The 12,038-nt window shown below is 41.1% G+C and overlaps 1 protein-coding gene across 1 annotated transcript in view; it reads left to right on the top strand.

The window, feature by feature from the left end:
• The window catches only part of EDAR (ectodysplasin A receptor), an 88,089-nt gene extending 79,616 nt beyond the window's left edge, over positions 1 to 8,473 (top strand). Inside the window, exon 12 of the mRNA XM_014532094.1 lies at positions 5,813 to 8,473. Coding sequence (XP_014387580.1) covers positions 5,813 to 6,135 — 323 coding nt within the window. The 3' untranslated portion in view covers positions 6,136 to 8,473. The remainder of the gene's footprint in view (positions 1 to 5,812) is intronic.
• The last annotated feature ends 3,565 nt before the right edge of the window (positions 8,474 to 12,038 follow it).

The raw sequence follows: 12,038 nt of genomic DNA, 5'->3' as shown, positions 1-12,038 counted from the left end.
TAAGCAACCAGAATGACTGGAATGTCCAGTCGCTATGATGCGTAGGAGCTGCCCCCTGGTGGTCAATGCACTCCCACAGCCAACCTCCCCCTGCCGTCCAACTTCCCGCGGTTCCTCTCCCTAGCCCCCGGGCTAGGATTGGGAACCAGGGGTGGGTGGCAGCGGACGCGAACCCTTTCCCAGGGAGGCTGAGGGCCAGCTCCCTCCTCAGGGCCAGCAGCCAACCTCACGTGCCCCGACCCTCCCCCTGGCCAGCAGGCCCCAATCAGCCCGCTGCCCACCCGCCGTGGTGGCGGCACAGTGGTGAGGGAAGGAGGAGAGGGGGAGGCAGGGAACCGCGTGGTGGCAGGGCGCCAACGATGGCAGTATCAGCGTCTGGTGTCAGTTCCTTCCATGCCCAGCCCAGCGACCATCCCCTCCTCTCTGGCCCTTGATCAGCCTGGCCCCTATCGGCCTTGATTGCCAGCCAGGCCCAGGGACTCCACCCATGCATGAATTTCGTGCACTGGGCCTCTAGTATTTATATAAGTCTTGAAATCAGACAGACTGATTGTTCCCACTTTATTCTTTTTTCTTTATTGTTTTAGCTATATGTTTTTCCTATGCCTTTCCATATAAATTTTAGAATAATTGTTCCTATATCTACAAAATATTTTGGTGGGATTTTGATAGGAATTGCAGCAAACCTGTATACCAAAGTTTGGGAGATTTGACATCTATACTATCTAAATCATGAAAATGGTATGTCTCTTCATTTATTTAGATTTTCTTTTATTCCTTTCACCAGCATTATATAGTTTTCCGAATACAAGTCCTGTACCTATTTTGCTAGATTTATACCTAAGTATTTCATTTATTTTTGAATGATTATAAATGATGTTTTACTTTAATTTCAGTGTCTGTTTTAATTGCTAGTATATAGAAATATAATTGATTTTTGTATGTCTATCTTATATCCTGCGGCCTTGCTGAAGTCACTTATAAGGTTTGGTTCTCTGGTAGATTCCTTGACAATCACCCAGATAATCACATCTGCAGATGGGGACAATTTGATTTCCTTTTTCCAATCTGTATGCCCGTTCCTGCCTCATCGCACTGGCTATAACTTCAGTACTATGTGACTAAGAATGAGGAGAGCAGACATCCTTGCCTTGTTCCTAATCTTGAAGGGAAAGCATTCAGTTTTTCACCATTAAGTATAACATTAGCCTAAGGTGTTTTTTGTTTGTTTGTAATTTACATTAATTTTGTGAATAGATTACATTATTTCTTAAATATTGGATCAGTCTTGCATCCCTGGAATAAAGCCCACTCTTATGAATATAATTCTTTTAATATATTGTTGAATTCTATTGTCTAATCTTTTTTATTATTTCTTTATTGATTTCAGAGAGGAAGAGAGAAGGAGAGAGAGATAGAAACATCAATGATGAGAATCACTGATCGGCTGCCTCCTGCACGCCTCCCACTGGGGATTGAGCCCACAACCCAGGCAGGTGCCCTTGGCTGGAATCGAACCCAGGACCCTCCAGTTTTCAGGCTGACGCTCTATCCACTGAGCCAAATCGGCCAGGGCTATTGGCTAATCTTTTGTTGAGGATTTTGCATCTACTAGTACATTCAGGAGGGATATTGGTCTGTAGTGTTCTTTTTTTTTTTTTGTACTGGTTTTGGTATCAAGCTAATACTAGTTTCACAGAATAAGCTGGGGAGTGTTTCCTCCTTTTCTATTTTCCAGATTTTATGTAGAATTAGTGTTAATTCTTTGAATTTGGTAGAGTTCTCCAATGGAACAATGTGAGCCTATAGATTTTTCTTGGGGGGTAGTGATTTTTAAAACTACAACTTGTACTTCTTTAATCATGATAAGGCTGTTCAAATTATCCACTTCAAACTGGGTGAGTGGTGGTAGCTTATGCTTTTTGAGGAATTGTTCCATTTCATCTAAGTTGTCAAATTTATGTGTGTATTCCCTTATTATCTTTTTGACATCTTCAGGGTCTGTAGTGATATGCTCAGTTGCTTGATATTGATAATTTGTGTCATATTTTTATTTTTTTATTTAAAAATCTTACTAGAGATTAGTCCATTTTGTTGATCTTTTCAAAGAATTGGCTGGCTCTTTTCAAGTTTAGCTCTATTGTTTTTCTTTTTTCAATTGCATTGATTCGTGCTCTTATCTTTATTATAGCTTTCTTTCTGTTTACTTTGGGTATATTTTGCTAATCTTTTTCTAGATGCTTGAGATGGGAGCTTAGATTATTGATTTGAGATTTTCCTCTTTCGTAATATATCTATTTTATGTATTTTGTAACATATCTATTCCTCTCATATTGCTTTAGGTGTGTCCTAAAAATTTTGATATGTTGTATTTTCATTTTAAATTATTTTAAAAATTTCCTTTCAGATTTCTGTTTTGACTCCTGGATTATTTAGAAGTGTTTGTTTAGTCCTCATAGCACACCAAATGCATTAACAGTGGTGCAAGACAGAGGCCAGGTGAATAGCGGAGCTCGCAGATTGCACTGAGAGTCAGCACTGTGAGTTATTCCCAATGCCAGTGCCTCTCCTCGAGGAGGGAGGCAGGATACAGAGCAGGAAGTGGCTGCCAGTGACCCTTTCCAACCTGGGAAGCACCAATAGTTTTTGGTTCCGGAACCTCCCAGAAAGATGAGGACCCCCACATCTTTCCTCCCTCACCCTCACATACAAACCAATCTTCTTAGAACAGAAAGTCAAGGAAGCTGGCAGAAACCTAATAAAGGTCTCTGAAAGCAGTGTTTCTGCATTTGAAAAATAAACCATGTCTATAAATGCAATAATTCCATGGGTAAGTAAATGTAATGAACCAAATTCAATCTCTGCTAAAAAAAAAAAAAAATTGTGTTGTTTAATTTCCAAATGTGTGTGAAGATTTTCCTGTTATCTTTCTGTTATTGATTTATAGTTTGAGTTCATTGTGAGAATACATTCTGCATACAGTTTCAGTTATTTTAAATTCTTTTGTTGAAGTATAAGGCCTGCACTTGAAAAGAATGTATATTCTGTTATTATTGGTTGGAGTGTTCTGTAAATGTTGATTGGATTCTTTTGGTTAATGGTGTGGTTAAGTTCTATATTGTAATTATTCTACCAGTTACTGAGGAAGAGGGGTTGAAGTTTCCAACTATAATTGTGGATTTGTCTATTTATTCTTTTAGTTCTGCCAGCTTTTATTTCACATCTTTGGGGCTCTGTTGTTTGATGCATACACATATAGGATTGCTCTGTCTTCTTTCTGAATAGACCCTTTTATCATTATATTATGTCCCTCTATGTCTCTGATAATTTCCTCTGTTCTGAAGTCTACTCTATCTGCTGTGATAGCCACTTCTGCTTTTCTTTTATTAATGTTTACATGATATATCTTTTTCCATTATTTTACTTTCAACCTGTCCACAGAGTTTTACTAGCCATTATTTTACTAGCTTCAGTGACGTATATAAACCTTACCTCCCTATGTCCTTTCTGTTTATAGTTGTCTTATATATTTCCTCTACATATAGTTAGAACCACGTCTGTTGCATCAACTTACAATAATAATTCAGAAAACTTGAAAAGGAAAAAAAGCCTGTTGTATTTACTCAAATTATGCTTACTGTGTTCTTTTCTGATGTTCCAAGGTTTATTCTTTTATCATTTCCTTTTTGTTTAGGGACTTCCTTTAGTCATTCTTTTAGGGTAGCTTTGGTAGTGACAAATTCCTTTAGTTTTTCTTTATCTTCAGAATGTCTTGATTTTGCCTTCATTCTTAAAAGATATTTTCACTGGGTATATGATACTGGGTTGACAGCCCTTTTCTTTTATTACTGGAAAACACTGTGCCACTTCCCTCTGCTTCCAGATTTCTGTTCAGAAGCCCACTGTCATTCTAATTGCTTTTCCCTATAGGTAAGGTGTGGCTTTTCTCTGGCTGCATTTAAGACTTTCTTGTCTTTAGTTTTCAGAAGTCTATTTATGATGTGTCTGGAAATGACTTCCCTTGAGTTTATCCTGTTTGGAGTTTTCTCAGATTTTTTAATCTGTAGGCTTTTGTTTCTTTCCAAGTTTGGAAAGTTTTCAGCCATTATTATTTCTTTAAGCCCCACTTTCCTTCTCCTTACCTAGGACTCCATGAAACAAATGTGAGACTTTTTGTCACAGTGTCACAGGTCCCTAGGGCTCTGTGTTTTTCAGTTTACTTTATCACTGTTGTTCAGATTCAGTAATTTCCATTCTATTATCCAGTTTACTAACTCTTTCCTCTGTCTTTATTCTGCCATTGAACGTATCTAATGAGTTTTCTAATTTTTGCTTTATATTTTCTTTTGCTTTATGTTTTCTATCTTTTGCTTTCAATATTTTTTATTTATTTCAAGCGTGTTTGAAATTACTTTTGAAGCATTTTTATCATGCCTTACTTAAAAACTTTGTCAGATAATTTTAACATATCTTATGTCAGTGTTGGTATCTATTGGTTGTCTTTTTTTCATTGATTTGTGATGTTTCTGGTTCTTGGTATGATGAGTGAGTATCTATTGAGACCTAGAGTTGTATGTCGTGTTATGAGACTCTGGATCTTACTTAAGCCTTCTATGGTAGCTGGCTTCCTGTGATGCCTCTGTGGTAGGGGGAAGGGCGCCACCTTGTTACTGGCAGGTGTGGTGCAGGTAGATGTTCAAGTTCCCACTCGGCCTTATTTGACATCCAATTGTTGGCTCCTTTTTATTGCTGGTTTGGGAGTGGGAATCTGTTTCTCCAAGTGGTCTCCACTGATACAATGGGAGTTGAGGGCTTGTTACCAGCTGATAATAAGAAAGTCCAGGCTCCCTACTTAGCCTTCCCTGACATCACCTGGTGCAGGGTTGTAGCCAGACTCCTCAGTCAGCCTCTGCTGGCCTTGGTGGTGGTAGAACCACAGTTTTTCTGTGGTGTTCGGCTGCAAAGTATTATTGTCTAAATGTTTTCTTCTTGCTAAGCTTCTCTTTTCCTAGTACTTTAATTAGAGAGAGCAGGCTTTTGTTGAAGGTATTTTTGTTATTGTTGAAATTTGGATTGCTGAACTCTTCAGCTCCATGATTTGGATGATGAGGCAAAAGAAAACCCAAGGAACTCACCACTGTATCATTGCCCCAGTCCTGAGGTCCTCGGCAGTCGTTTTTTTCTCCACTTTCTAGAATCTTTTTATGTTTGCTTTATACATAGTGCCAGGGGTTTTAGCTCTACTTACCCAGAGAAATATTCCATCTTCCAGAAGTGGCAACACATCAATTTTTTTAAAATGCTTCTAAGTGAATCTAATGTATAGCAAAGTCTGTGAACCACTAAGTTGGCTCAGATTTCTCAAACACCAAGATTGGTCTGTCTTTGAGAGCACCTTTCATAAAGGCGACTACTGTCCCCGGAAAGGGTCATGATACTATCCCTTTGACTTCCTTCCTTGCCCAGGTCCAAGTATGCAGGGTTACTCAACTGAGAGTAGCCTGTATGGAAGGCTTTGGTGACTGCTGAAAATGGTGTCAAGAGGATAACTGTTATAGTCAATATGGTTATGGTAGTTATTTTCTTAGGAGAAGAAAGGCCATTAATGAGATTGAGGATTATGAAAAGACTTCTCATGTGGCTGCCGAAGTCCTGTGTACTGTTTGCCTTAAGCTATGCATTTATTTTGAGTGGTTTTCTGTATCTGTGTTTTATTTTACATATTTTTTAAAAGGTTTAAAAATAATTTAATGGTGTTGTCTTCTGTTGACTGCCATCTGCAGCATCTGACTGTGGCCCTTCCTTTCCACAGGCCTCAGCCCTACGGAGCTGCCATTTGATTGCCTTGAGAAGACCAGCCGAATGCTCAGCTCCACATACAACTCTGAGAAGGCTGTTGTGAAAACGTGGCGCCACCTTGCGGAGAGCTTTGGACTAAAGAGGGACGAGATTGGGGGCATGACAGATGGCATGCAGCTCTTTGATCGCATCAGCACCGCAGGTTACAGCATCCCAGAGCTGCTCACAAAATTGGTGCAGATAGAGCGGCTGGATGCTGTGGAGTCCTTGTGTGCGGACATACTGGAGTGGGCCGGCGTTGTACCACCTGCCTCCCAGCTGCCCACTACATCCTGAAGAGCATGCCTGTGGAACATTCTTCTTGGGATGCACCAAGGATCTAATGAGAGCTCAGGATCTAATGACTCTAGAGCTGTGGGTGATGCTAACAGATGGCCAAGAGTCAAGGGTATGTTACCAGAGTATGCCTTAGGCTGTTTCAAGGAACAAGAGGAAATGAGGCCATCTTCCACTCTAACTAAAGACTAAAGCTAGGATACTCCCAGCTACCCACCTGCAGCTCACCAGGTAGAATAAATATTTATTCAGCTAGCCCACTCACCATGAACTTGTTTAGGGGATATTGTTGGGTACTCAAGTGAGCCAAATAATGTGGGGATGACAGAGGTGAAGAATCTGGTCCCTGTTTAAGAAGTTTACAACCCAGGGAGAGACAGAGACATGTCCACAGCCACTTTGCTAGAAGATATCAAACAATCTGAATGAGGGGATTCTAAGAAAATGTAATAAAAGTTCTGAGAGAGATCGATGGCTTCCCACTGAGGTGGTGAAGGCGTCATCCTCATGAGGAAAGCAGCTCGGGAGTTTGGTAAAATGGCTACAAAATGCAGACACCCACTGCATGTATTGTTTCTGGATCAATACAAGTAGTTTCATAGGATAAAGTTGCCTCTTCCTGAGGCCATCATATTCCCGCAGCCATCTGGTCACTAATGGGAGAACTTGCTCTGGAGCCTGCTTTACGTCACTGATAGGCAAGGCATGTGTCTGTCCAACCAAGGAGACCTGTGCAGTCGTCAGTTTTATTTACTGCATGAGTTCTAGGCCTGGGGACCCAGTTGTTTTTTATTACACATGAATTGCCTTCCAACTCTCATTTTCAGTCAGATTTGACCCTTTGGGGTCAGCGGTGCTCAAAGGACACAGCCATTTATATTATATGTCAGGCTATTTTTGCTTCAAAGAGAAGTGGGTGGTAACTCTGCTTAAAAAGGGAAATGATTACTTCCTAACAGCTCAGCCACACATAACTCTTGATTTCCAGAGAGTGTGAGTTACACGGCGTGAGAGTTTTAGGCTCTGGCTTTCTGAGCCAGTCAGGGAAAGTAGAGCCCCCCTGTGCATGCAGGGAGAGCCTGGGCTTGGCGCCCAGGAGCCTGGTTCCAATTGTGCCAACATGGGCCATTTTCTTCTTCTGCAAGTGAGAGACTAGTGTGTGAGTCTATAATCACGGAAAAGTAAGGTTCAAATAAGCAAAAAGAAAGTGGAGCTATAGGAAATGCCAGGCCTCTGAGGTGCTCCATGGAAGTGAATACAGCATGAGTCACCAAGTAAAATGGGAATAAAAACAACAAACCCTCAGATTTCAGGTTTTCACAGTAACTGCAATTGCTTGGCATACATTCAGAAATGAAGTTAATAAACTGGCATTGTTCTTGGCAGATTCTCTTACTACATCTGTAATTGTAAAGAGCTGGAGAGCAGGGTAGGGTCACACCAGGGGCTTGTTTGGAGCTCACTGCTGAGCTCCCTAAGAACAGGTCTGACTGTGGTTGTTACTAAATTAAAACCAGCCTTTCACTTATAAAGCAATGCTTCTAAAATTACAAGTTGCATGACTGAGCAAATCTTTTGGGGGTGGAAATCAGTCTTATGTTTAAAGCCAACAAGCAATTTCCCACCAATGAATGTAGAACATGCTGTGACGGAATCATAATGAATATTTAATATCATCATTTACTATGTCTGTTTGCTGCTGTTTGCCAGAACCTATTTGATATATTCTGCAAGCTAAATCTGCCACAGCGAAATGTAATTACCCTTATCAATTCCTCCTGAAGTCCTGGGTGCCCCTATCCCCTGCTTTGTGATAACGATGATGAGAGTCTCCCCCTTAATCAGACTGCAGATGTCACATGTGAAGAGCATGCATTTCTAGGATAATAGCTTGCAGCTTCCTTAGAACAACATTTGCAGTAAAGGAGCAGGGATGGCTGTTCTCTGCCCCTCCCTACACACACACACACATACACACGCACATGCACACGCACTTGTGGGTGGGGAGAAGAGTTCCCTCTCCCCACCCACTGTTGAATTCTGGGGCCAGAGGTCAACCAGCATCAGATCAAGTTTTATTGACTTAACCTGCCATTTCTAGGGAGCTAGTTACACATTTCTTTGTCATTTACTTACTTGGGGACAAATCCAAAAAAATGTTTACTCTGATAAGCTTTGGCCTGCATATGGAATTCAAATCAATGAGACCATATGATTATTACTGACTAAAGCTTGGACTCCACCCTGACATTTTGTGTGGAGACAGTCATTATTTTGCTATACGCAAAAATATTTAGAAAACACCCCAGGCTAGAGCTGTGGCCTGTACCTAATGAAGTCTTAATTGTCAATTTTTTGTCTAATTTTGTATACATAACTTATTATATTTTACAGTTTCAATAAACAAACTAATAAAAAGGAGAGCGACAGACTGCTACAATGTGAGTTCTTTGGGAGGGGCCTTTGGGGAAGTGGAAAAGATTCTGATTTCTCTGTTCCTGGTTATTGCTCTGTGTATAACAAATCTGTAGGACTGGGACCAGCAGATTTGAAACACCTAAAATATGACCTGAGCCATTCACTCAACAAAAGCAAGCATTGCAACGAGATCATGTGAAAAACACTTGCAGCATTGCTTTCCCAGTTGCCATCATTACTTTATAAGGCATTGATTCACTTAACTACAGCTATGTAATATACCGCCCCAACATTTAGTGGCTTAAGCCAACAATATATATTTTTTAATGTTTCCATTGATTTTAGAAAGAGAGGGAGGGGGAGGCATAGAGCCATCGATGAGAGAAAAACATTGATCTGCTGCCTCCCACACGCCTCCACTGGGGGGTGGAACCCGCATCCTGGGCATGTGCCCCAACCAGGAATCAAACCAGCGATCCTCCTAGTTCATGGGTCGATGCTCAGCCATTGAGCCACACTGGCCAGGCAACAACCATTTGGTTATTACGATTCAGGGGTCAGTAAGCGTTCTAGCTGACCTGGGTTGTGCTAAGATGGTTATGGCACAGCTGGGACCTCTGCCTGCTGGAATACTTTCACTGGATTAGCTCTGCTCCATTGTCTCTCCTCCTCCTCCTCAAACCAGTCATCTAGCCAAGGCCTTCATCAGGGCAATGAGAGAAGCTCAAGAGTGAACAGACACAGAGTTTTTTCAGGCCTATGCACAGAACTGGCACGCCATCACCCCCAGCTCATTCTGTTGGCCAAAACAAGTCATTTGGCTAACCCAGAGTCCAGGTGGGGAAACAGACCCCACACTTATCTGCATGAACAACTGTAAGGTTGAAGAGTGAAATGTCAAAAATTAGGGCAGATGATATACAATCTGAAAAATATAATGATGAAAAATATAGCAAATGTGCACAGGTATATTAGTTTCCTACAGCTGCTGTAACAAATTACTACAAACCTAATGGTTTAAGACAACACGGATATATGATCTTATCATTCTGGAGGCCAAAAGTCCTAAAATCAAGTTTTAAGGAGGATTGTGTTCCTTGTGGAGACATTAGAAAATGAACCTGTTTCCTTGACTTTGCTAACTTATAGAGTCCATTCGTGCTTCTTGGATGATCCTCTCTTCCACCTCCCAAGCCAGCAATCGCATCGCTTCCACTGCTGCTTCCATCACCACACCTCCTTCTCTGACTCCAAATGCTGCGTTCCTTGTTCCTTTACAAGAATGATGAGTCAGAAACGTACCGTTTCAAGATCCTTAATGTAATCACCACTGCAAAGACCCTTTGCCACATAAGGTCACACATTCACAGCTGCTGGAAACTAGGAGGTGGACATGTTGGAAGGGCCATCCTTCTGCCAATGACAGTATGTAATGGCTGTGGAACACAGTGTTGTAACCACAACAGTGAGTGTGTGACTCTGGAATATAACAATGTAACGACGACAGTGAGTGTGTAAGTGGCTGTGGAATATGATGATGTCACACCGCAGGGGAAGCACTGTGAAGGCAAACTGTCCAGTAGGGTCTATCTTCTGTGTGGCTGAAATGTCAGCTACGCAGTGGCTGCCTTCCTTCTGAGGACAGAGAAATAGACTGTGCTGCAGGCCTCCCCGTCCCTGATTAGGTGAGCTCTGTTTTCCTCCACTTTCATCCTCAGTTGTCCAGAGCGGATGTGGCAGGGTCACCTGGGTCCCCAGTTTCAATTGGAGAACATCCCCTTTCTAGTGAACCATTCACTTTGGTGACAATGATGGCTTCAGAAGCCTAAATGAGCTATTGACTTTGTAATGGACCAACGGGTAAGGAGTATTTTGCTGCTTTGGTCAATGCATCGGGGCCCTTCAAATATATAATGCATTTCCCAGTAGAAAACTAAAATCCTGGCACCTCTTCCTATTAGAGTGGCTGGTGACATGGGTCATGAAAGAAATCACAAAGAAGAAGAAAAGTAGTAAGGAAATTTACTTTCCAAGGGTGGAAAGGGCCAGATACTGTTGGAGTAATATGGGTCCTGAAGAAAGAATCGCTTGGGCTTTTAAAGAGTAAGGAAAGAAGGGCATTGTGTTAGTTTAGTGGCTCAGCTATAACAAGATGCTGGGAGTTATCTTGAAAAGTTATAGATGTTTGGTTTTCAGGAGGTGGTCAGGCGGATGTACTGAGACTGTGCCATATCAGCACTTTCTCATGCCTGTGAAACAAGCTTAGAACAAAAGTTGTGAAGAGTTCAAACGGGGAGGCTGTTTGAAAGGGAGAGGGAAGGGCAGGGGAGAGGAGGAGGAATACTAATTCCACTTCTCATTACCAGAGACTACTCAGTATGAGTCATCCTGAAGCTGTTAAAACATCAGGGAAGAGGGGAGAAGGAGGGCAGCCTTCTCTCATACTGCTATGTACACAGGAGACAACGGTCTTGGGGCTTAATTACCAGGTGCTTATCATAAATTGTGGAAAAGTCACAACATAGAAAAGGAAAGGCTTATTTTCTGTTCTTTCACTTCTCGTGTATGTTGGAGTGTTTTAGAATCAGGAAAACTTGGAAGTAGCACAAGCATTACACTTTAGAGCAGCGGTTCTCAACCTGTGGGTCGAGACCCCTTTGGCGGTTGAACGACCCTTTCACAGGGGTCCCTTAAGACCATCCTGCATATCAGATATTTACATTACAATTCATAACAGTAGCAACATTACAGTTATGAAGTAGCAACGAAAATAATTTTATGGTTGGGTCACAACATGAGGAACGGTATTTAAAGGGCCAGAAGGTTGAGAACCACTGCTTTAGAGGGTCAGAGGAGTCTTTCTTGGCTTTCAGCTCCTGATACCTCACGAGGAGCTGAAGTTTTGTAGGTATTTTATTTTTTTTCAAACCAGCATAGAGATAACCACAGGCAAAATGGAGAGATATTTGAAAACGGTTTTCTGTGAGTTACTACAAACTTGGCCTATCCCTCAAACTAAAAGTTACCTAGTGGTTCCATTTAAACAAGGTTATTCATGTTTTGTTTTGTTTTTATCTTGTTTTCATAATTCTGATCAGCATCACTTACACAGGATAACTATTGCACTGGGAGAAATGCTCCTATTCATTCACAGTCACCTGTCTTGGACTTAAGAGAGTTTCAAGCCATTTCTCTATGCTTCATTTTTCTCATCTATAAATGATAATAGTAATATTATGTTGCTTTTAGAATTGTTGAGAGAATTAAATTATGTAATAAATATAAAGTACTTCATCAGGCACATATAAAGTTCAACAAATGTTAGCTATCATTACATTATTATCTAATCTTGACATGTGTGGAAGCTAATAAACTAACTGCAAAGAATTTCTAAATAACATTTGGGTAGGAAAGATGATTATAAGACTTACAATCATTACTGCTAGGAGAAATATCAGTATAAGAGAGAAGGAAGAGGAAGTCAG

The sequence above is a fragment of the Myotis brandtii genome, unplaced genomic scaffold, assembly GCF_000412655.1.
Source record: "Myotis brandtii unplaced genomic scaffold, ASM41265v1 scaffold842, whole genome shotgun sequence".
Lineage (NCBI taxonomy): Eukaryota > Metazoa > Chordata > Mammalia > Chiroptera > Vespertilionidae > Myotis > Myotis brandtii.
This window is presented reverse-complemented; position numbering and strand designations above follow the sequence as displayed.